Source organism: Brassica rapa, chromosome A04, assembly GCF_000309985.2.
Source record: "Brassica rapa cultivar Chiifu-401-42 chromosome A04, CAAS_Brap_v3.01, whole genome shotgun sequence".
Classification (NCBI taxonomy): domain Eukaryota; kingdom Viridiplantae; phylum Streptophyta; class Magnoliopsida; order Brassicales; family Brassicaceae; genus Brassica; species Brassica rapa.
This window is the reverse complement of record NC_024798.2, coordinates 21,716,384-21,742,108: the sequence shown is the minus strand read 5'-3', so window position 1 is coordinate 21,742,108 and position 25,725 is coordinate 21,716,384. Positions and strand designations below refer to the sequence as shown.

Below are 25,725 nucleotides of genomic sequence, written 5' to 3'. Positions count from 1 at the left end.
TATCAAAAGATACTATGATTAAAATATTTTAAAAATTATATTTATTATTAGTCTGAATTAAAATATAGTATGAATTTCTATGAATAGGTCCATTAGGTCCATTTTTTTAAAAATCACACATGAATCAAGGTTGTGACTTTTGTTTTAATATATAAGATTTAAGGATAAAAAAATATTTTGAATAAAACAAATCTTTAATATCTGTGGATATAAACGAATGTATTCTAATCTTAAGAAATACACCGACTATATACTATAAATATAAGGTCGAAATCCCTTTTTTGGACAAAAAGATCAAAATCCTAAGAATGCAGATTAAGACATTCAACCTATTCCTACTACAATCAAGTGGGTAGAATTAGGATTAATGTTATCCCAATACATTGTACCATTGTTGTTTGATCAATAAAACAATTTTCTGATTTTTGATCTCTTATCTTCCGTAATATCACTAAGAACTGATTTTATTTTATCTTAGCAGTTTATATAATTATTTTTGTTTGGATCTGATTTTTGGATATAATCGTAGATGATATGATATTCTTTCGTAATATTCAAAACTTTAATTATTAGTATTAGTATTCATTAAAAATTTATTATTTTAAAAGTAATGTTTAATTTCAATAAACATTACATCTGCAATAATATTTGCTTCTATACATTAAACCACAAAAAGACATATTCTACAAACGCGACATTTGGAGATAATACAATTAATATTTGAATTGTCCTCTTTCAATTAGCTAGTTAATGAAATTTCCTTTCTTCTTCTTTTTGTCATATAATTTTTAAGGAATGGGTCTATAGAAAGATCATGCATCTGTCCAAGAAGTTGACAATTACTCCATAACGTCATAATTAATATATACACAGAAACATATCATTGATTAGGAATTGGAAGGTTACTTACTATAGTAAAAGGCATGTCATAACTTATATGGGCAGCAAATTTCAACAATGTGACTCAAAAGTCACATATATTCCACTATCATTGCTGTGTTGGGTGGAACGTTCATATTATTTTCCTAGCTTGTATGCATATATAAATTTGATGTTATGGAATCGAAACTTGAACGTTCATAATATTTTCCTAGTAATGCTATAAATTCGATATTTTCCTAGTAATGCTATAATATTTTAACGATGTCCATGTACCATCAAAGAGAGTTTAATATACATTAATACAAATATATAATGTGTTTAGAAATTTTAAAACAACAGTAAAGATCATATGATTCAGTATATATAGCATTTACCGAAAAATTAAATATTTCCGTTAGGGGTTAGGTTAACCCATAGATTTAGAAAAGAATTCAAAAGATTGAAAATTCTATTTTAATGCATAGTTTCATCCTTCACTAAAATATGATGAAGGTCAAAGAGGTTTGAAACCTTTGTTATCTCCGTTTTTCTTGAGAATTGTGATTTTATATTGGTTAGTCAACCAATTTATGGAGTATTATGAAGTTTTACTAAATTAATTGACAAAAAAAATTAAATGATGCCCATGTACCATGAAAGAGATTTTAGTATACATTGGTACAAATGTAGAATGTGTTTAGAAATTTAAAACAACAGTAAAGATCATATGTTTTAGTATATAGAGCATTTACCAAAAAAATTCAATATTTTCGTAGGGGTTAACTCATAGATTTTGAGAAAAATTAAAAAAAAATGAAAATTCTATTTTAATGCATAGTTGCATCCTTTATTAACATATGATTAAAGTCAAAGAGGTTTGGAACCTTTTTTCTCCGTTTTTTTCAGAGAATAGCGATCTTATAGTTGTTAGCCAACCAATTTATGGAGTATTATGAAGTTTTACTAAATTAATTGACAACAAATTTAAACAATACCCATGTACTATGAAAGAGAGTTTAATATACATTAATACAAATGTAGAATGTGTTTAGAAATTTTAAAACAACACTAAAGATCATAGGCTTAATTAGTACAAAGAGCATTTACCGAAAAATCAATATTTTCATAGGGGTTAACCCATAGATTTTGAGAAAAATACAAAAAAATAAAAATTCTATTTTAATGCATAGTTGCATCCTTCAATAACATATGATGAAGGTCAAAGAGGTTTGAAACTTTTTTTGTCTCCGTTTTTCTAGATAATAGCGATTTTATAGTGCTTAGTCAACCAATTTAGAGAGTATTATGAAGTTTTACTAAATTAATTGACAATAAATTTAAACGATACTCATGTACCATGAAAGAGAGTTTAATATACCTTAATACAATTGTAAAATGTGTTTAGAAATTTTAAAACAACAATAGAGAGCATAGACTTCAGTATATAAAGCATTTAATGAAAAATTCAATATTTCCGTAGGGGGTTAACCCATAGATTTTGAGAAAAATTCAAAAAAATAAAAATTCTTTTTTAATGCATAGTTGCATCATTCACTAATATATGATGAAGGTCAAAGATGTTTGGAACCTTTCTTGTGTTTGCTTTTCTAGAGAATAGCGATGTTATAGTGGTTAGTCAACTAATTTATGGAGATTTATGAAGTTTTACTAAATTAATTGACAAAAAATTTTAACGATACCCATGTACCATGAAAAAGAGTTTAATATACATTAATAAAAATGTATAATGTGTTTTGAAATTTAAAACAACAGTAAAGATCATAGGCTTCAGTATATACAACATTTATTGAAAAATAAAATATTTCCGTTAGGGGGTTAACCCATAGATTTTGAGAAAAATTCAAAAAAATAAAAATTCTATTTTAATGCATAGTTGTATCCTTCACTAACATATGATGAAGATCAAATATGTTTGGAACCTTTGTTGTCTTCGTTTTTCTAGAGAATATCGATTTTATAGTGGTTAGTCAACAAATTTAGGGAGTATTATGAAGTTTTACTAAATTAATTAACAAAAAATTTTAATGATGCCCATGAACCATGAAAGAGAGTTTAATATATATTAATACAAATGTATAATGTGTTTTGAAATTTTAAAACAACAGTAAAGATCATAGGCTTCAGTATATATAGCATTTACCGAAAAAAATAAATATTAACCCATAGATTTTGAGAAAAAATCAGAAAAATGAAAATTCTATTTTAATGCATAGTTTCATCCTTCACTAAAATATGATGAAGGTCAAATAGGTTTGGAACCTTTGTTGTCTCTGTTTTTCTTGAGAATTGCGATTTTATATTGGTTAGTCAACCAATTTAGGGAGTATTATGAAGTTTTACTAAATTAATTGGCAAAACATTTTAACGATACCCATGTACCATGAAAGAGAGTTTAATATACCTTAACACAATTGTAAAATGTGTTTATAAATTTTTAAACAACAGTAAAGATCATAGGCTTCAGTATATATATAATATTTACCGAAAAATTAAATATTTCCGTTAGGGGTTAACCCATAGAATTTGAAAAAAATTCAAAAAAATAAAAATTCTATTTTGATGCATAGTTTCATCCTTCACTAAAATATGATGAAGGTCAAAGACGTTTGGAACCTTTTTCTCCGTTTTTCTAGAGAATAGCGATCTTATAGTTGTTAGTCAACCAATTAAGGAAGTATTATGAAGTTTTACTAAATTAATTTACAACAAATTTAAATGATACCCATGTACCATGAAATATAGTTTAATATACATTGATACAAATGTAGAATGTGTTTAGAGATTTTAAAACAACAGTAACGATCATAGGCTTCAGTTTATATATAGCATTTACCGAAAAATTAAATATTTCCGTTAGGGGTTAACCCATAGAATTTGAAAAAAATTCAAAAAAATGAAAATTCTATTTTAATGCATAGTTTCATCCTTCACTAAAATATGATGAAGGTCAAAGACATTTAGAACCTTTGTTATCTCTGTTTTTCTTGTGAATAGCGATTTTATTTTGGTTAGTCAACCAATTTAGGGAGTATTATGAAGTTTTATTGAATTAATTGACAACAAATTTAAACGATACCCATGTACCTTCATCATATGTTATTCAAGAATGCAACTATGAATTAAATAGAATTTTTATTTTTTTGAATTTTTCTCAAAATCTATGGGTTACCTACCCCCTACGAAAATATTGATTTTTTCGGTAAATGCTCTTTATACTAAGCCTATGATCTTTAGTTTTGTTTTAAAATTTCTAAACACATTCTAAATTTGTATTAATGTATATTAAACTATCTTTCATGGTACATGGGTATCGTTTAAATTTGCTGTCAATTAATTTAGTAAAACTTCATAATACTCCCTAAATTGGTTGACTAACAACTATAAGATCGTTATTCTCTAGAAAAAAGAAGAAAAAAAGGTTTCAAACCTCTTTGACCTTCATCATATGTTAATGAAGGATGCAACTATGCATTAAAATAGAATTTTCATTTTTATGAATTTTTTTCAAAATCTATGGGTTAACCCCCATAGGGAAATATTTAATTTTTTGGTAAATGTTATATGTATTTAAGCCTATGATCTTTACTGTTGTTTTAAAATTTAAAAACACATTATACATTTTTATTAATGTATATTAAACTCTCGTTTATGGTACATGGGCATCGTTAATTTTTTTTGTTAATTAGTTTAGTAAAACTTCATAATACTCCATAAATTGGTTGACTAACCACTATAAATCGATATTCTCTAGAAAAACGAAGACAACAAAGGTTCCAAACATCTTTGACATTCATCATATGTTAGTGAAGAATGCAACTATGCATTAAAATATAATTTTCATTTTTTTTTAATTTTTCTCAAAATCTATGGGTTAACCCCTACGAAAATATTGATTTTTTCATTAAATGCTATATATACTGAAGCATATGCTATCTACTGTTGTTTTAAAATTTCTAAACACATTTTACAATTGTATTAAGGTATATTAAACTCTCTTTCATGGTACATGAGTATCGTTTAAATTTATTGTCAATTAAATTAGTAAAACTACATAATACTTCCTAAATTGGTTGACTAAGCACTATAAAATCGCTATTATCTAGAAAAACGGAGACAACAAAAGTTCCAAACCTCTTTGACCTTCATCATATGTTATTCAAGGATGCAACTATGCCTTAAAATAGAATTTTTATTTTTTTGAATTTTTCTCAAAATCTATGGGTTAACCCCTACGAAAATATTGATTTTTTCGGTAAATGCTCTTTATACTAAGCCTATGATCTTTAGTGTTGTTTTAAAATTTCTAAACACATTCAACATTTGTATTAATATATATTAAATTATCTTTCATGGTACATGGGTATCGTTTAAATTTGTTGTCAATTAATTTAGTAAAACTTCATAATACACCCTAAATTGGTTGACGAAGCACTATAAAATCGTTTTTATCTAGAAAAACGGAGACAACAAAAGTTCCAAACCTCTTTGACCTTCATCATATGTTATTCAAGGATGGAACTATGCCTTAAAATAGAATTTTTATTTTTTTGAATTTTTCTCAAAATCTATGGGTTAACCCCTACGAAAATATTGATTTTTTCGGTAAATGCTCTTTATACTAAGCCTATGATCTTTAGTGTTGTTTTAAAATTTCTAAACACATTCAACATTTGTATTAATATATATTAAATTATCTTTCATGGTACATGGGTATCGTTTAAATTTGTTGTCAATTAATTTAGTAAAACTTCATAATACTCCCAAAATTGGTTTATTAACCACTATAAAATCGCTATTATCTAGAAAAACGGAGACAACAAAAGTTCCAAACCTCTTTAACCTTCATCATATGTTATTCAAAGATGAAACTATGCATTAAAATAGAATTTTTATTTTTTTGAATTTTTCTCAAAATCTATGGGTTAACCCCTACGAAAATATTGAATTTTTCGGTAAATGCTCTATATACTAAAAACTATTATCTTCACTGCTGTTTTAAAATTTCTAAACACATTCTACATTTGTATCAATGTATACTAAACTCTCTTTCATGGAACATGGGCATCATTTAAATTTTTTTTTCAATTAATTTAGTAAAACTTGATAATACTCCCTAAATTGGTTGACTAACCAATATAAAATCGCTATTCACAAGAAAAATGGAGACAACAAAGGTTCCAAACGTCTTTCACCTTCATCATATTTTAGTGAAGGATGAAACTATGCATTAAAATAGAATTTTCATTTTTGTGAAATTTTTTTCAAAATCTATGGGTTAACCCCCTAAGGGAAATATTTAATTTTTCGGTAAATGTTATATATACTGAAGCCTATGATCTTTACTGTTGTTTGAAAATTTCAAAACACATTATACATTTGTATTAATGTATATTAAACTCTCTTTCATGGTACATGGGCATCGTTAAAATTTTTTGTCAATTAATATAGTAAAACTTCATAATACTCCCTAAATTGGTTGACTAACCACTATAAAATCGCTATTCTCAACAAAAATGGAGACACCAAAGGTTCCGAACGTCTTTTACCTTCATCATATGTTAGTGAAGGATGAAACTATGCATTAAAATGGAATTTTCATTTTTGTGATTTTTTTTCAAAATCTATGGGTTAACCAACCCCCTAAGGGAAATATTTAATTTTTCGGTAAATGCTATATATACTTAAGCCTATGATCTTTAGTGTTGTTTTAAAATTTCAAAACACATTATACATTTGTATTAATATATATTAAACTCTCTTTCATGGTACATGGACATCGTTAAAAAAATTTGTTAATTAATTTAGTAAAACTACATAATACTCCCTAAATTGGTTGACTAACTACTATAAATCGTTATTCTCTAGAAAAACGAAGACAACAAAGGTTCCAAACATCTTTGACCTTCATCATATGTTAGTGAAGAATGCAACTATGCATTAAAATAGAATTTTCTTTTTTTTTGAATTTTTATCAAAATCTATGGGTTAACCCTACGAAAATATTGATTTTTTCATTAAATGCTCTATATACTGAAGCCTATGCTCTCTACTGTTGTTTTAAAAAATTTAAACACATTTTACAATTGTATTAAGGTATATTAAACTCTCTTTCATGGTACATGAATATCGTTTAAATTTATTGTCAATTAATTTAGTAAAACTTCATAATACTCCCTAAATTGGTTGACTAAGCACTATAAAATCGCTATTATCTAGGATAACGGAGACAACAAAAGTTTCAAACCTCTTTGACCTTCATCATATGTTATCCAAGAATGCAACTATGAATTAAAATAGAATTTTTATTTTTTTGATTTTTTCTTAAAAATCTATGGGTTAACCCATACGAAAATATTGATTTTTCGGTAAATGCTCTTTATACTAAGCATGTGATCTTTAGTTTTGTTTTAAAATTTCTATACACATTCTAAATTTGTATTAATGTATATTAAACTATCTTTCATGGTACATGGGTATCGTTTAAATTTGTTGTCAATTAATTTAGTAAAACTTCATAATACTCCCAAAATTGGTTGACTAAGCACTATAAAATCGCTATTATCTAGAAAAACGGAGACAACAAAAGTTTCAAACCTCTTTGACCTTCATCATATGTTATTCAAGGATGCAACTATGCATTAAAATAGAATTTTTGTTTTTTTGAATTTTTTCTCAAAATCTAGGGGTTAACCCCTACGAAAATATTGAATTTTTCGGTAAATGCTCTATATACTAAAAACTATTATCTTTACTGTTGTTTTAAAATTTCTAAACACATTCTACATTTGTATCAATGTATACTAAACTCTCTTTCATGGTACATGGACATCATTTAAATTTTTTTGTCAATTAATTTAGTAAAACTTCATAATACTCCCTAAATTGGTTGACTAACCAATATAAAATCGCTATTCACAAGAAAAACGGAGACAACAAAGGTTCCAAACGTCTTTGGCCTTCATCATATTTTAGTGAATGATGAAAATATGCATTAAAATAGAATTTTCATTTTTGTGAATTTTTTTCAAAATCTATGGGTTAACCCACTAAGGGAAATATTTACTTTTTCGGTAAATGCTATATATACTGAAGCCTATGATCTTTACTGTTGTTTTAAAATTTCAAAACACATGATACATTTGTATTAATGTATATTAAACTCTCTTTCATGGTACATGGGCATCGTTAAAATTCTTTGTCAATTAATTTATTAAAACTTCATAATACTCACAAAATTGGTTGACTAACCACTATAAAATCGTTCTTCTAAAAAAAAATGGAGATAACAAAGGTTCCAAACGTCTTTGACCTTCATCATATGTTAGTGAAAGATGAAACTATGCATTAAAATAGAATTTTCATTTTTGTGAATTTTTTCAAAATCTATGGGTTAACCCCCTAAGGGAAATATTTAATTTTTCGATAAATGCTATATATACTTAATCCTATGATCTTTACTGTTGTTTTAAAATTTCAAAACACATTATATATTTGTATTAATGTATATTAAACTTTCATGGTACATGGGCATCGTTAAATTTTTTTGTTAATTAATTTAGTAAAACTTCATAATACTCCCAAAATTGGTTGACTAACCACTATAAATCATTATTCTCAAGAAAAACGAAGACAACAAAGGTTCCAAACATCTTTGACCTCATATATTAGTGAAGAAAGCAACTATGCATTAAAATAGAATTTTCATTTTTTTTGAATTTTTCTCAAAATCTATGGGTTAACAACCCCCTACGAAAATATTGAATTTTCATTAAATGCTATATATATTGAAGCCTATGCTCTCTACTGTTGTTTTAAAATTTCTAAACACTTTTTACAATTGTATTAAGGTATATTAAACTCTCTTTCATGGTACATGAGTATCCTTTAAATTTATTGTCAATTAATTTAGTAAAACTTTATAATACTCCGTAAATTGGTTAACTAAGCACTATAAAATCGCTATTATCTAGAAAACGGTGACAACAAAAGTTTCAAACCTCTTTGAACTTCATCATATGTTATTTAAGGATGCAACTATGTATTAAAATAGAATTTTTCTTTTTTTGAATTTTTCTCAAAATCTATGGTACCCCTACGAAAATTTTGATTTTTTCATTAAATGCTCTATATACTGAAGCCTATGCTCTCTGCTGTTGTTTTAAAATTTCTAAACACGTTTTACAATTGTATTAAGGTATATTAAACTCTCTTTCATGGTACATGAGTATCATTTAAATTTATTGTCAATTAATTTAGTAAAACTTCATAATACTCTCTAAATTGGTTGACAAAGCACTATAAAATCGTTATTATCTAGAAAAACGGAGACAACAAAAGTTCCAAACCTCTTTGACCTTCATCATATGTTATTCAAGGATGCAACTATGCATTAAAATAGAATTTTTATTTTTTTGAATTTTTTTCAAAATCTATGGGTTAACCACCCCCTACGAAAATATTGATTTTTCGGTAAATGCTCTTTATACTAAGCCTATGATTTTTAGTGTTGTTTTAAAATTTCTAAACACATTCAACATTTGTATTAATGTATATTAAACTCTCTTTCATGGTACATGGGTATCGTTTAAATTTGTTGTCAATTAATTTAGTAAAACTTCATAATACTCCTTAACTTGGTTGACTAACCAATATAAAATCGCTATTCACAAGAAAAACGGAGACAACAAAGGTTCAAAACGTCTTTGACCTTCATCATATTTTAGCGAAGGATGAAACTATGCATTAAAATAGAATTTTCATTTTTGTGAATTTTTTTCAAAATCTATGGGTTAACCCCCCTAAGGGAAATATTTAATTTTTCGGTAAATGCTATATATACTGAAGCCTATGATCTTTAGTGTTGTTTTCAAATTTCAAAACACATTATACATTTGTATTAATGTATATTAAACTCTCTTTCATGGTACATGGGCATCGTTAAAATTTTTTGTCAATTAATTTAGTAAAACTTCATAATACTCCCTAAATTGGTTGACTAACCCACTATAAAATCGCTATTCTCAAAAACAAATTGGAGACAACAAAGGTTCCAAACGTCTTTGACCTTCATCATATGTTAGTGAAGGATGAAACTATGCATTAAAATAGAATTTTCATTTTTGTGAATTTTTTTCAAAATCTATGGGTTAACCCCCTAAGGGAAATATTTAATTTTTCGGTAAATGCTATATATATTTAAGCCTATGATCTTTACTGTTGTTTTAAAATTTCAAAACACATTATATATTTGTATTAATGTATATTAAACTCTCTTTCATGGTACATGGGTATCGTTTAAATTTATTGTCAATTAATTTAGTAAAACTTCATAATACTCCCTAAATTGGTTAACTAAGCACTATAAAATATCTATTATCTAGTAAAACGGTGACAACAAAAGTTCCAAACCTCTTTGACCTTCATCATATGTTATTGAAGGATGCAACTATGCATTAAAATAGAATTTTAATTTTTTTGAATTTTCTCAAAATCAATGGGTTAACCCCCCCTACGAAAATATTGATTTTTTCATTAAATGCTCTATATACTCAAGCATATGCTCTCTACTGTTGTTTTAAAAATTTTAAACATATTTTACAATTGTATTAAGGTATATTAAACTCTCTTTCATGGTACATAAATATCGTTTAAATTTATTGTCAATTAATTTAGTAAAACTTCATAATACTCCCTAAATTGGTTGACTAAGCACTATAAAATCGCTATTATCTAGAAAAACGGAGACAACAAAAGTTTTAAACCTCTTTGACCTTCATCATATGTTATTCAAGGATGCAACTATGCATTAAAATAGAATTTTTATTTTTTTGAATTTTTCTCAAAATCTATGGGTTAACCCATACGAAAATATTGATTTTTTTGGTAAATGCTCTTTATACTAAGCCTATGATCTTTAGTGTTATTTTATAATTTCTAAACACATTCAAAATTTGTATTAATATATATTAAATTATCTTTCATGGTACATGGGTATCGTTTAAATTTGTTGTCAATTAATTTAGTAAAACTTCATAATACTCCCAAAATTGGTTTATTAACCACTATAAAATCGCTATTATCTAGAAAAACGGAGACAACAAAAGTTTCAAACCTCTTTGACCTTCATCATATGTTATTCAAGGATGCAACTATGCATTAAAATAGAATTTTTATTTTTTGAATTTTTCTCAAAATCTATGGGTAAATATTTATTTTTTCGGTAAATGCTCTTTATACTAAGCCTATGATCTTTAGTTTTGTTTTAAAATTTCTAAACACATTCTAAATTTGTATTAATGTATATTAAACTATCTTTCATGGTACATGGGTATCGTTTAAATTTTTTTGTCAATTAATTTAGTAAAACTTCATAATACTCCCTAAATTGGTTGACTAACAACTATAAGATCGCTATTCTCTAGGAAAACGGAGAAAAAAAGATTTCAAACCTCTTTGACATTCATCATATGTTAATGAAGGATGCAACTATGCATTAAAATAGAATTTTTGTTTTTTTGAATTTTTCTCAAAATCTTGGGGTTAACCCCTACGAAAATATTGAATTTTTCAGTAAATGCTCTATATACTAAAAACTATTATCTTTACTGTTGTTTTAGAATTTCTAAACACATTCTACATTTGTATCAATGTATACTAAACTCTCTTTCATGGTACATGGACATCATTTAAATTTTTTTGTCAATTAATTTAGTAAAACTTCATAATACTCCCTAAATTGGTTGACTAACCAATATAAAATCGCTATTCACAAGAAAAACGGAGACAACAAAGGTTCCAAACGTCTTTGACCTTCATCATATTTTAGTGAATGATGAAACTATGCATTAAAATAGAATTTTCATTTTTGTGAATTTTTTTCAAAATCTATGGGTTAACCCCCTAAGGGAAATATTTAATTTTTCGGTAAATGCTATATATACTGAAGCCTATGATCTTTATTGTTGTTTTAAAATTTCAAAACACATTATACATTTGAATTAATGTATATTAAACTCTCTTTCATGGTACATGGGCATCGTTAAAATTCTTTGTCAATTAATTTAGTAAAACTTCATAATACTCTCTAAATTGGTTGACTAACCACTATAAAATCGCTATTCTCAAAAAAAAATGGAGACAACAAAGGTTCCAAACGTCTTTGACCTTCATCATATGTTAGTGAAAGATGAAACTATGCATTAAAATAGAATTTTCATTTTTGTGATTTTTTTCAAAATCTATGGGTTAACCCCATAAGCGAAATATTTAATTTTTCGGTAAATGCTATATATACTTAAGCCTATGATCTTTACTGTTGTTTTAAAATTTCAAAACACATTATACATTTGTATTAATGTATATTAAACTCTCTTTCATGGTACATGGGCATCGTTAAAAAAATTTGTTAATTAATTTAGTAAAACTTCTTAATACTCCCAAAATTGGTTGACTAACTATTATAAATCGTTATTCTCTAGAAAAACGAAGACAACAAAGGTTCCAAACACCTTTGACCTTCATAATATGTTAGTGAAGAAAACAACTATGCATTAAAATAGAATTTTCATTTTTTTTGAATTTTTCTCAAAATCTATGGGTTAACAACACCCTACGAAAATATTGAATTTTCATTAAATGCTCTATATACTGAAGCCTATGCTCTCTACTGTTGTTTTAAAATTTCTAAACACATTTTACAATTGTATTAAGGTATATTAAACTCTCTTTCATGGTACATGAGTATCCTTTAAATTTATTGTCAATTAATTTAGTAAAACTTTATAATACTCCCTAAATTGGTTAACTAAGCACTATAAAATCGCTATTATCTTGTAAAACGGTGACAACAAAAGTTCCAAACTTCTTTGACCTTCATCATATGTTATTGAAGGATGCAACTATGCATTAAAATAGAATTTTTATTTTTTTAAATTTTTCTCAAAATCTATGAGTTAACCCCTACGAAAATATTGAGTTTTTTCATTAAATGCTCTATATACTGAAGCCTATACTCTCTACTGTTGTTTTAAAATTTTTAAACACATTTTACAATTGTATTAAGGTATATTAAACTCTCTTTCATGGTACATGGGTATCATTTAAATTTGTTGTCAATTAATTTAGTAAAACTTCATAATATTCCCTAAATTGGTTGACTAACAACTATAAGATCGCTATTATCTAGAAAAACGATGACAACAAAAGTTTCAAACCTCGTTGACATTCATCATATGTTATTGAAGGATGAAACTATGCAGTAAAATAGAATTTTTCTCAAAATCTATGGGTTAACCCCTACGAAAATCTTGATTTTTTCGATAAATGCTCTTTATACTAAGCCTATGATCTTTAGTGTTGTTTTAAAATTTTTAAACACATTCAACATTTGTATTAATATATATTAAATTATCTTTCATGGTACATGGGTATCGTTTAAATTTGTTGTCAATTAATTTAGTAAAACTTCATAATACTCCTTAAATTCGTTGACTAAGCACTATAAAATCGCTATTATCTAGAAAAACGGAGACAACAAAAGTTCCAAACCTCTTTGACCTTCATCATATGTTATTCAAGAATGCAACTATGAATTAAATAGAATTTTTATTTTTTTGAATTTTTCTCAAAATCTATGGGTTACCTACCCCCTACGAAAATATTGATTTTTTCGGTAAATGCTCTTTATACTAAGCCTATGATCTTTAGTGTTGTTTTAAAATTTCTAAACACATTCTAAATTTGTATTAATGTATATTAAACTATCTTTCATGGTACATGGGTATCGTTTAAATTTTTTGTCAATTAATTTAGTAAAACTTCATAATACTCCCTAAATTGGTTGACTAACAACTATAAGATCGCTATTCTCTAGAAAAACGGAGAAAAAATGTTTCAAACCTCTTTAACCTTCATCATATGTTAATGAAGGATGCAACTATGCATTAAAATAGAATTTTTGTTTTTTTGAATTTTTCTCAAAATCTATGGGTTAACCCCTACGAAAATATTGAATTTTTCGGTAAATGTTCTATATACTAAAAACTATTATCTTTACTGCTGTTTTAAAATTTCTAAACACATTCTACATTTGTATCAACGTATACTAAACTCTCTTTCGTGGTACATGGGCATTATTTAAATTTTTTTTGTCAATTAATTTAGTAAAACTTCATAATACTGCCTAAATTGGTTGACTAATCAATATAAAATCGCTATTCACAAGAAAAACAGAGACAACAAAGGTTCCAAACGTCTTTGACCTTCATCATATTTTAGTGAAGGATGAAACTATGCATTAATATAGAATTTTCATTTTTGTGAATTTTTTTCAAAATCTATGGGTTAACTCCCCTAAGGAGAATATTCAATATTTCGGTAAATGCTATATATACTGAAGCCTATGATCTTTAGTGTTGTTTTAAAATTTCAAAACACATTATACATTTGTACTAATGTATATTAAACTCTCTTTCATGGTACATGGGCATCGTTAAAAAATTTTGTCAATTAATTTAGTAAAACTTCATAATACTCCCTAAATTGGTTGACTAACCACTATAAAATCGTTATTCTAAAAATAAATGGAGACAACAAAGGTTCCAAACGTCTTTGACCTTCATCATATGTTAGTGAAGGATGAAACTATGCATTAAAATAGAATTTTTATTTTTGTGAATTTTTTTCAAAATCTATGGGTTAACACCCTAAGGGAAATATTTAATTTTTCGGTAAATGCTATATATACTTAAGCCTATGATCTTTACTGTTGTTTTAAAATTTCAAAACACATTATACATTTGTATTAATGTATATTAAACTCTCTTTCATGGTACATGGGTATCGTTTAAATTTATTGTCAATTAATTTAGTAAAACTTCATAATACTCCTTAAATTGGTTGACTAAGCACTATAGAATCGCTATTATCTAGAAAAACGGAGACAACAAAAGTTTCAAACCTCTTTGACCTTCATCATATGTTATTTTAGGATGCAACTATGCATTAAAATAGAATTTTTATATTTTTGAATTTTTCTCAAAATCTATGGGTTAACCCCTACGAAAATATTGATTTTTTCGGTAAATGCTCTTTATACTAAGCCTATGATCTTTAGTGTTTTTTTTAAATTTCTAAACACATTCTATATATTTATCAATGTATACTAAACTCTCTTTCATGGTACATGGGCATCATTAAATTTTTTTGTCAATTAATTTAGTAAAACTTCATAATACTTCCTAAATTGGTTGACTAACCACTATAAAATCTATTCTCTAGAAAAACGGAGACAACAAAGGTTCTAATCCTCTTTGGCCTTCATCATATGTTATTGAAGGATGCAATAATGCATTAAAATAGAATTTTTATTTTTTTTATTTTTTCTCAAAATCTATTAGTTAACCCATACGCAAATATTGAATTTTTCGGTAAATGCTCCATATACTAAAACCTATGATCATTAGTGTTGTTTTAAAATTTCTAAACGCATTCTATATTTGTATTAATGTATATTAAACTCTCTTTCATGGTACATGGGTATCATTAAAATTTTTTGCCAATTAATTTAGTAAAACTTCATAATACTCCCTAAATTGGTTGACTAACAAATATAAAATCGTTATTCTCAAGAAAAACGGAGACCACAAAGGTTCCAAACGTCTTTGACATTAATCATATTTTAGTGAAGGATGAAACTATGCATTAAAATAGAATTTTCATTTTTCTGAATTTTTCTCAAAATCTATGGGTTAATGTTTAATTTTTCGATAAATGCTATATATATTGAAACCTATGATCTTTAGTGTTGTTTTAAAATTTCAAAACACATTATACATTTGTATTAATATATATTAAACTCTCTTTCATGGTTCATGGGCATCGTTAAAATTTTTTGTCAATTAATTTAGTAAAACTTCATAATATTCCCTAAATTTGTTGACTAACCACTATAAAATCGATATTCTCTAGAAAAACGAAGACAACAAAGGTTCCAAACATATTTGATCTTCATCATATGTTTGTGAAGGATACAACTATGCATTAAAATAGAATTTTCATTTTTTTTGAATTTTTCTCAAAATCTATGGGTTATCCCCTAACGGAAATATATTAATTTTTCGGTAAATGTTATATATACTGAAGCCTATGATCTTTACTGTTGTTTTAAATTTCAAAACATATTATACATTTGCATTAATGTATATTAAACTCTTTTTCATGGTACATGGGCATAGTTAAAATTTTTGTCAATTAATTTAGTAAAACTTCATAAATCTCCCTAAATTAGTTGACTAACCACTATAAAATCGCTATTCTCTAGAAAAACGAAGACAACAAAGGTTCCAAACATCTTTGACCTTCATCATATGTTAGTGAAGGATGAAACTATGCATTAAAATAGAATTTTCATTTTTTGAATTTTTCTCAAAATCTATGGGTTAACCCCTACGAAAATATTGAATTTTTCATTAAATGCTTTATATACTGAAGTCTATGCTCTCTATTGTTGTTTTAAAATTTCTAAACACATTTTACAATTGTATTAAGGTATATTAAACTCTCTTTCATGGTACGTGGGTATCGTTTAAATTTATTGTCAATTAATTTAGTAAAACTTCATAATACTCCCTAAATTGGTTGACTAAGCACTATAAAATCGCTATTATCTAGAAAAACGGAGACAATAAAAGTTTCAAACCTCTTTGACCTTCATCATATGTTATTGAAGGATGCAACTATGCATTAAAATAGAATTTTTATTTTTTTGAATTTTTCTCAAAATCTATGGGTTAACCCCTACGAAAATATTGATTTTTTCGGTAAATGCTCTTTATACTAAGCCTATGATCTTTAGTGTTGTTTTAAAATTTCTAAACACATTCTACATTTGTATTAATGTATATTAAACTCTCTTTCATAGTACATGAGTATCGTTTAAATTTGTTGTCAATTAATTTAGTAAAACTTCATAATACTCTTTAAATTGGTTGACTAACAACTATAAGATCGCTATTCTCTGGAAAAACGGAGAAAAAAGGTTTTAAACCTCTTTGACCTTCATCATATGTTAATGAAGGATGCAACTATGCATTAAAATAGAATTTTCGTTTTTTTTTGAAATTTTCTCAAAATCTATGGGTTAACCCCTACGAAAATATTGAATTTTTCGGTAAATGTTCTATATACTAAAACATATAATCTTTACTGTTGTTTTAAAATTTCTAAACACATTCTACATTTGTATCAATGTATACTAAAATATCTTTCATGGTACATGGGCATCATTTAATTTTTTTTATCAATTAATTTAGTAAAACTTCATAATACTCCCTAAATTGGTTGACTAACCAATATAAAATCGCAATTCTCAAGAAAAACGGAGACAACAAAGGTTTCAAACCTCTTTGACTTTCATCATATTTTAGTGAAGGATGAAACTATGCATTAAAATAGAATTTTTAATTTTTTGAATTTTTCTCTAAATCTATGGGTTAACCTAACCCGTAACGAAAATATTTAATTTTTCGGTAAATGCTATATATACGCCTATGATCTTTACTGTTGTTTTAAAATTTCTAAACACATTATACATTTGTATTAATGTATATTAAACTCTCTTTCATGGTACATGAGCATCGTTATAGGATCGGAGATCTCCGGCGCACCCCTCGGGTCCGCATTCTGTACCCTCTACTCGTCGCTCTGTCCCCCCACCGTCTTTTCCACCTGATGTGCTCGTGTGTAAAGTCGATGCAGCGTGGGACAGTTCTTCCGGTGGCTGTGGAATTGGAGGCATTTTCTCAGGAAATAACCTCAAGCGCATTCCGAACCTGAGCGAGCCTCGCTCCCATGTATCTTCAGCTCTTATGGCAGAGGCCATAGCTGTTCGCCTCGCGGTTATTACAGCCGTCTATTCAAACGTCCGATCCCTGGCCGTTCTAACCGATTCGCTCTCCCTCGTCTCTCTACTGAAGAAGGAAGCTACTCAACCTGAACTATTCGGTATCATGTTTGATATCTATCATGCTTTGTCGTACTTTGATCGGATTTTTTTTCACTTTATCTCTAGGACCTTTAATGGTGAGGCTGATTTGGTGGTAAAATCTGCTCTCACTCTGCTTTCTGTAAACTCCTCTGTTGGAGGATAACTCTTTATGTTCGAATGAATGAATGCATTGTTGTTTGACAAAAAAAAGAATCGAAAATTACCATGCACGCGTGTCCAGGGCATTATAACACATCTTAAATTGGTTGAAAATGGACGTTAATTAAATAAGAAGTAGACCTTTACCCTACGCCATCAAGAAAGTATCCATAAGATAAAACTTTTCAAATTTCAATAACGGAGTAACTCATTCGTTGGTTTTGAAAATTTATCTGCTGAGTGCTGATTTTTTTTTTTGAAACACCAGAAAAGGCGAAGTCAGAGAAAGAAAATAAAGTTATATACGATGTATGTTTCACCTTAAATACATGGAAACACACTAGCATACAAACGATGATTATAACATTCCATCTTTTCCGACCGCGACAATAGAAGCTAAAATCGCTTCAAAAAGGAGAGTCCGAACAGAATGGATTTGCCGACAAAAATTAACCCATAAAGTTTCACTTTCTAATCTCTGATCTTATCAAAGCCTTTTGATTAAGTTATGATTTTATTTTCCTCTCTTTAGTTACTTCTTTATGTGGACTGGACTTTAACTTAACACTTTACTAGAGTTTGAGTGGAAGTTTGATTTTTATTTTTTGTAAATTGTTTAGTGACATTTTTAAATATATTTTTTATTTAGATATTTTTAGGTTTTTATAAACATATCCGGACATATCCAGACCCGAAAGAATCCAACTTGAACCATGTTCAAAATTTTATAATATCCGAATATAGTTCAATTTTAAAATCCAAAAATTCAATATCCGTAAAAATTGATCTGTATCAGAACGTATATATGAATGCACATGTCTAACTACTTACATAAACAAATAAAAACAATTTTGTTAAACGGTTTCAATTCTTGTCACTAATGCAGAAATTTCATTTAAACAAGTGAAATTATTATGTTTAATACGTAAAATAAATAACATCGAATTATTATGGTAAATACAATTAATGAAGTAGTTTGTAAAAAAAAAGTAAAGGATGTAATTAAATACTTAAATGAAAACAATAAATGAATTTGTTAGAATTAGTCAAAAAGAAAATTAAAATTTAGAAATATTATCTCAAGGTATATTAAAATATGCAAATATTATTTTGTACTCAATTTTAATAGAATAGATTTAACAATGGCGAATTTCTAGAATAATTATCTCAAGGTATATTAAAATATTTTGTGTTGGTCCTTTCTATTTATTCACTGTCATTTAGTGTGTATCGCTCAACCATTTGCTCATTTTACCTTTATCAATTTCTTACCATTAATCATACATCAATCTTATCCTTAACTAACCCACAAGGATTATGGAGGAAAAAATCTAAAATCATTAGTATTAGAAAGAGATAGCCAACTCAATAACCTCCAAATTAATAACCTTGGAATGAGTTTTTTTTTTTTTTTGCGCTAAAATCTTGGAATGAGTTGCTTTCGTAACAAACAATGCACATCAACGAAATCTCAAACTAATTTGTTCTGAAATATGTAGCTGCCACATGAAATATCCAATGTTTGTGGTTAAAAAAGTCCAATGTTTGTGGTTAAAAAAATCCAATGTTTAAAAAAAACTCACCGAACTGTACCATTTCTCTCTGACATCCATCGGCATAATAAATGGATTATATATCGACTGGAATCAATACTGGTCAGATAATATGTATTATGTAAGACTCTTTTTAGAAAGAACAGATCAGCAAGCGATTATCGGTAGGTGCGATGGGATAGTGCAGGGGCTCTGCCAACGAGGTCAAGAATGTAGCTATATCCGACGAACGATGAGAGTCTAATATTCGTGATTCAAATGTGAAAATTAAGAAATAAATCAGTAAAAGGTGACTGAAATCTTAGTTTAGTTTTCTCTTTTTTGAGTTTAAATTCACATAATTTTGAAGTGATTATAGTTGGGTCAGAAGTTTGGGTTGTAATCTTAGTTTCCAAAGAAATTGTTTTCTTTCTTTCTGCCGGCTTTGTAATCTTCGGTGTATTTTTGTGTTCAGTCAAATATTCCAGATGATTAAAAAATGGGTCAGAAGCTATTTTTCTTTGAGCTTTAATATGTCCAATTTATGGAACTAGATTGAAGTTCTAATTGATAAGCTCTTGTGTATTCGAAATACAATATCACATGATTTGTCTAGGGGTTGATCCATAAATTTTATAAATTTGTATTTATATAAATATTATTCTTTTTGTTTATGGGTTTTGATCTTTTAGAGATAAATTTTCTTGTAAAACGAAATAGACATGTAAAAATTCAAAAATACTTCAAGAATAGTGTTTTTATGATTCTCTAATATATAAGTCAACAAATAAGGACCACAATCACAAAATGAGAACGGTGAAAGCTCTAAAGGTAAAGATAAAAAGATCTGTTAAATTAAATATTGACAATGTAGGATAGTTTTTGAGGTCAAAACAAAGGAAAACTTAAGATTTTCTATGGAGATCCTGTTACTAGATCTTCTAACCATTCAATCCCTAACTAACCAATATTAATTAGATCAGACCATGTGACCACATCATTAGAAGATTTAGAGTTAAATGACTTTATCTATCAAATTACTTCGACTATCGTTAACGCAGGCCTAAGTATTTTAGAACTGGCCCATTAGACTATAAACTAATTGATAATTGGACTGCCATTTGTTTATGCTATTCATCTAAACTAATTGTTCCTTCGTACATCAGAAAGCCCAATCGTTGTTATTACATGATGACTAGTTGTTGCTTTATGTTGTTGTAATAACTACCTGTACCGTTGACAAAAAAAAATAACTTCCTGTACTGTAATAAAATAACTTCGTTGTGGTTGGTCGTACAATAATTGTTTCATAGTACTATCGTCGAAGAAAATATTACAACTGAATGTTTGTCAAAGCTCCATGTCTTGAAACTCTTTGAGAAGCTTCTCGAACTCGTCTAATCTGTGTCCCCAATCGTTCTTGACCATCAACGACCTCACGTTACTGTAATCAACACCGTTATCTCCGGTGGACTCTCCCGCAGTGGATGACAGCTCCACACCTCCTATCTTCGTCTTCTTGCTTTTATCGGCGGTCGATCTCTTTCTCTGAGCTGTCGCTCTCTGAATCGCCAAGAGCACGTCTGATCCACTAATCTCCTTCTCCTTTGGAACCGGTTTGTTCGGGTTCGATGCTTCGGACCGGAGGAGGATTCGTTGGCCTAAACCACCGACGGACTCTGATTCGGATGTTTGTGATTTCCTCGGGATGTTACGACGGTGAATCCCGTCGCCATTACGTGGCGGAGGATGCGAATAGCCGACGGAGTTTGATCCGGTTAGTCCCCTGGAAGGCTGAACCGGGATCGACGCCGGTATCACGGTCCACATCGTAGCTCAGGATCCTTTCTTGTGCGAACTGAGCTACGTCTCTCCTTTTCTTGAGGTGGTGGAGAATCATCCACACATACACTACTAATCAGTAGCTTATTGGGTTTTTAAATAGGGCCCATTAATATATTGGTCTTTAATACAAGATTTTACACGCACACGATTAAAAGAAAATAGTATGTGTTTTTAACAACCCAACAAAGGTTTTTGTAACTAAGAAAACTGTAAATAAATGAATTAAACTATAGCAAAGTTATATGATAAAAGTTTAACTATATCTTTTTCTTTTTTTTTTGTCAGCAAGTTTAACTATATCAAAACTACAAATTTATTGAAGATTATTTAGTAAATTATTGACGTATCATTCGTTTAATACATGTAGTAAATTTATATATATCAAAATCTCTAAGACCCCAAATCAACTCTGCTGATGATCCAAATAGCCAGGGATTTTAAATCATACTTAGTTTTTTTTTTTTTAATCAATGTAATCCGAATTGAGACTGCAGTGATACTTGGATGAAAGAGCCGGTCGAAACAACTCGTCCACTATACTGAAACCAAGTTCTGAATGGCCCTATTTGCTACTCAGGAGGAAACGAGTTTACCCAATGCAGTTAGACCACATATGAGAGGAATGTTTCAAAAGGGAGATGGTGATTTTTTTCTTTTTCTTTTTTTCTTTTTTGTAACCGAGATGGTGAATTTAACCATAAAACAAAGAAATAATCCTAACATGAACATATACGCCTATGTACGTTTATGCCCGGTTTTGGGACAAAGCTTAATAAAACATGGTCCCAATTTTTTCGCGTCAGATAATCTCTAAATTGTAAAAATAGAAAATTATAAAAATTTATTAAAATGTTTATGGTTCTTTTTAATCTCAGAACCAACTTCATACGTTGATTACGAAACAGAGAATGGCTATGTGGTAATGGAATAGAGTTGGATTTTCTCTCACATGCATATTGGTCAAAGCTTCTGTTTTCTATTCAACTTAGCTGAAAATCTAGCTCAAAAACATCGCTCAAAACTAAGACTACAATTTCTAGAAAATAACATGAGAAAACCTCTGATCTCTTAAACATTTATTTCCATCTTTGACGTTTATTGGATAAACTTTATAGTTTATACCTATTTCAAACAATTAACACCTATAATCATAATTCACAATATTTTCTTACACACTCAAAAGCAGAAAAAAAAAAGGAAACGAAAGGATGGTAAGTAAAATTTACCAAGGCAAAGAAGAGAGACGTGAGCCCCAAGCTTCTCGTCCTCTTCTACCTTCGTCTTTATTACTTTCAAGAGGTTTCTTTGTCGATTTGCTTAACTTAGACAGCCTCTGAACAGTCCCAATGGTTTCAGCTGTATCATTATGATCGTGTCTCTTCTCAGTGTTCCAAAACTCTTCTTCATTGTCAGCCTCTAGCCTACAAAGAGTAGACACTCTCAAGAACTTAGGGTTGTTGCTTGATTTCTTAGGGCCCAATATCTCAGAGTCGTGTGATTCCCATTCTTCTGATGGATCTGATGTTTGTTTATCGATTCCCCGCGATTTCGCATATGCATTTTCCCTCTCTTTGAGGTTCATTAAGATCAAAGTCTTGAGAAAGTTCATCACTTGTACCGCGTGGATCAATGCGGTTAAAGGATCTGCCATCTATAATAGCAAAGCAATTTCATGAGAAATGAACGATTATAGCTTTCATTAAACGTAAAGACATGTATTTACTAACTTGTGTCATGTTTGGAGCGAAAACCATAGCTACATTGCGAGCATTCATTTTGTTGAACTGTTCATACTCAACCACGTCAGCCATTAGACCGATGGCCCAGTCTAGAAGTGCAGATTCAACTGGAGGAAGAAGAGTCACGAGCCTACTACAGTCTTCTTCTGTGTTACATTTCATCACTTGCTCTGGTGTCAACACATCAAGCACTCCTGTTGGTAGCTCCCTAAACCAGGCCTGGTTCAATAAATAAATACCAACGAAAGAATAATATCAAAACTTTTGAACTTAAAGATGTTAAAGAAACTAAAGATTAATGTTCTTTCTGCACACCTTTATTAGACCAGCCAAGCAATGAACATCGATTCCACGTGGAACTACACCGCCGTTTAGCTGTTTTCGGACATACTCTTCTTTGGCATTGTCTGGATTTATTCGGAATATTCCTTCAGCCTTAAAGTAACAAAACAATTACACATAATATTAGTATTTTTTTTATTTGAAAGTTATCAAAATTGTTATGAATAGTAGAGGCTTTACTTTAAGACCTCCTTCGGTATAAAGACGTTTCTGCATCCTGAGAAGGATCGTTGGGACGCTATTTCCTCTGTTGTCGTAAGAGCATTGCATCGACTTCGCTGATACTCCAAAGACACTCACACTGAAAAAGTAAAAATAAAAACATCTGTTATTACAAACCAACAACCCCATCCCCATCAACTGAAACCTATAAGTTCTATCATTAGTGATCTATAGGCCTTTGCAAATCTATCTACTGACAATCTACATGAGGACAACTGACAATCTACATGTTCTACCTTTACTCCTTTACAAAAATTATGTGGTCCCCATTTTTTGTCATCCATATAAATATATAATGACAAAATAATTATAAAGGAAGAAAATAGATTTGTGGTATAAAGTTTTCTACGATGTTTATTATCGATTAAACAAAATCATGGTTTTTATTATCTTATATATATAGTTGCATCTACTGGAAGAGAATCGATGCAGGAATTGACTATACTTTTGTCAAATTTGTTATGTAGTTATTTTTTCTTATATGTGTTGAAGTATAGAGGAGCCCCATATATTTTCAGTATACAAATAAATCTAGTGAAATCCCCTAGTTTAGATCATCATAAGAAAAAACAAGTTTTCTGTCATAACCTTTTCTAGAGTTAATCTAGTGAGTTAGAATATTTGGTTCTTGAAGTTTCAGACGCTTGGTTAATAATGTTTTTTAACTGTGCTTGGTTAATAATGTTTTACAAAGAATGAGTAAGAAATCTTCTGTGAACAAATGCATGTCGTAATCATACATTTAATCTAAACAACAACTATCTTAATGATTCTATCCAATACAGTAACATGTCAAATACATATTTCCAGCTATGAAATAATAAATATTAGTTCAAGAGATATGAAATTAATATCTGAAGAAAAATCACATAATTGAATTCAAAGTACTATCCAAAAAAAAAAAAAAATTAGAATCATAATCTTTCGTGGTAAAGAACTAAAAATATATATACTAAAAATTGACGGACCTGGCGCTTGGAGCTCGAGGAGGAACCTCCGGTTCGAGCTCAGAGGGAAGACCGAGAAAACCATTAAACCGGTCAAAAGTCACGTGACTCACGTGCTTAACCTCCGTCGGCCAACCTATATCCATAGACGCAGCCATGTCATCACCACCTCTCTCCATGGCACAAGACATCACCAGCGACTTCCTCAGAACCGCCGCCAGAAGGTCGAGCATCGTGAACTGTCCAGACCCGGATCTCGACCCGTGTGAGCTCAACGGCGTGGAGACGTCGTAGTAGTCTATGCTTGTAGGGCTATGATCTTCTTTGTACTTGTCGCCGTGGATATTCTCGTACATGTGAGGGCCGGGCCGGGTAGGTTTAGAATCCGTAAACCCGGTAGCTCCGGTGGACTTGGATCGGGAGAAGGTAGTCATCGTTTATTCCAGTCTACCAGAGAAAACGAGAGAATGTAATATTACTGGTGGAGTTAAGCAGAAGCTTTGAATGTGAGAGAAAGAGAGAGGGATTTTAAGGGAATTATTGCGTGAAAACAAAGGGACGATTCTTTATTTTTTACTAATGTGCTTTTGTCAGGTTTGGGATCTGTGTTTAGTGGATAGGGAGAAGGTGTGATGGAGACGTAAAATTAAAAAAATGGAACCAACGTATGAACTATGAAGCAAAAAATTTACGGTCTTGTAATGGTTGAAAAAGAAGAAAAAAACATGCCAAATGATAAGATTTATATATTAGAATAGTCCGGCGGCTCGTGACCCTGCCTAGAAGGTGATTAGGCGAGATATGGGTGACAACTGACAAGTAAGAATGGGGGACATACGAGTCAGTGCTATTATTGGAACTTTCTTTCATTTTGTTTTATTTATATGCAGGGTTAATTCGTTGACAGTTTGGTTTCTGCGGCTCTTCTCTGATCAGTGTCTAACAAAACTATTCACTTCATACGTTAATGCACTCATGCATTTCAAGTAGCTACACTCCAGATAATCTTAAATGCAGGGGAATATCGGTATTTGATATCAGAAGCTTGTTTTGTATCTTGTTCAAACATTATT

At 29.2% G+C, this 25,725-nt stretch overlaps 2 protein-coding genes and 1 long non-coding RNA gene across 3 annotated transcripts; 1 reads left to right on the top strand and 2 right to left on the bottom strand.

Annotated features, from left to right (window-relative positions):
- Positions 1-6,168: 6,168 nt before the first annotated feature.
- Positions 6,169-6,877, top strand: LOC117133593. Its single transcript, XR_004457469.1, has 2 exons — positions 6,169-6,410; positions 6,767-6,877. It is a non-coding gene; the product is annotated as an uncharacterized LOC117133593 (long non-coding RNA).
- A 13,918-nt stretch (positions 6,878-20,795) lies between these two features.
- Positions 20,796-22,209, bottom strand: LOC103866298. The gene has a single exon (XM_009144192.3). The coding sequence runs from the start codon at positions 21,385-21,387 to the stop codon at positions 20,908-20,910; it is 480 nt and encodes a 159-aa protein (XP_009142440.1). The 5' UTR covers positions 21,388-22,209; the 3' UTR covers positions 20,796-20,907.
- Positions 22,210-22,456: 247 nt separating this feature from the next.
- Positions 22,457-25,339, bottom strand: LOC103866297 (rho GTPase-activating protein 3). Its single transcript, XM_009144191.3, has 5 exons — positions 24,674-25,339; positions 23,664-23,784; positions 23,457-23,576; positions 23,130-23,360; positions 22,457-23,053 (listed from the first exon to the last, which is right to left on the bottom strand). The coding sequence occupies exons 1-5, from the start codon at positions 25,084-25,086 to the stop codon at positions 22,625-22,627; spliced, it is 1,314 nt and encodes a 437-aa protein (XP_009142439.1). The 5' UTR covers positions 25,087-25,339; the 3' UTR covers positions 22,457-22,624.
- Between the last annotated feature and the right edge of the window lie 386 nt (positions 25,340-25,725).

Excerpts from the sequence above, each read along its gene's own strand:
- LOC103866298 (XM_009144192.3), bottom strand. The coding sequence starts at position 21,387 with ATGTGGACCGTGATACCGGCGTCGATCCCGGTTCAGCCTTCCAGGGGA.
- LOC103866297 (XM_009144191.3), bottom strand. The coding sequence starts at position 25,086 with ATGACTACCTTCTCCCGATCCAAGTCCACCGGAGCTACCGGGTTTACG. Across the intron at positions 23,785-24,673 it reads CCTCGAGCTCCAAGCGCCAG|TGTGAGTGTCTTTGGAGTAT; the intron begins GTCCGTCAATTT and ends TTACTTTTTCAG. Across the intron at positions 23,361-23,456 it reads GCTTGGCTGGTCTAATAAAG|GCCTGGTTTAGGGAGCTACC; the intron begins GTGTGCAGAAAG and ends TTATTGAACCAG.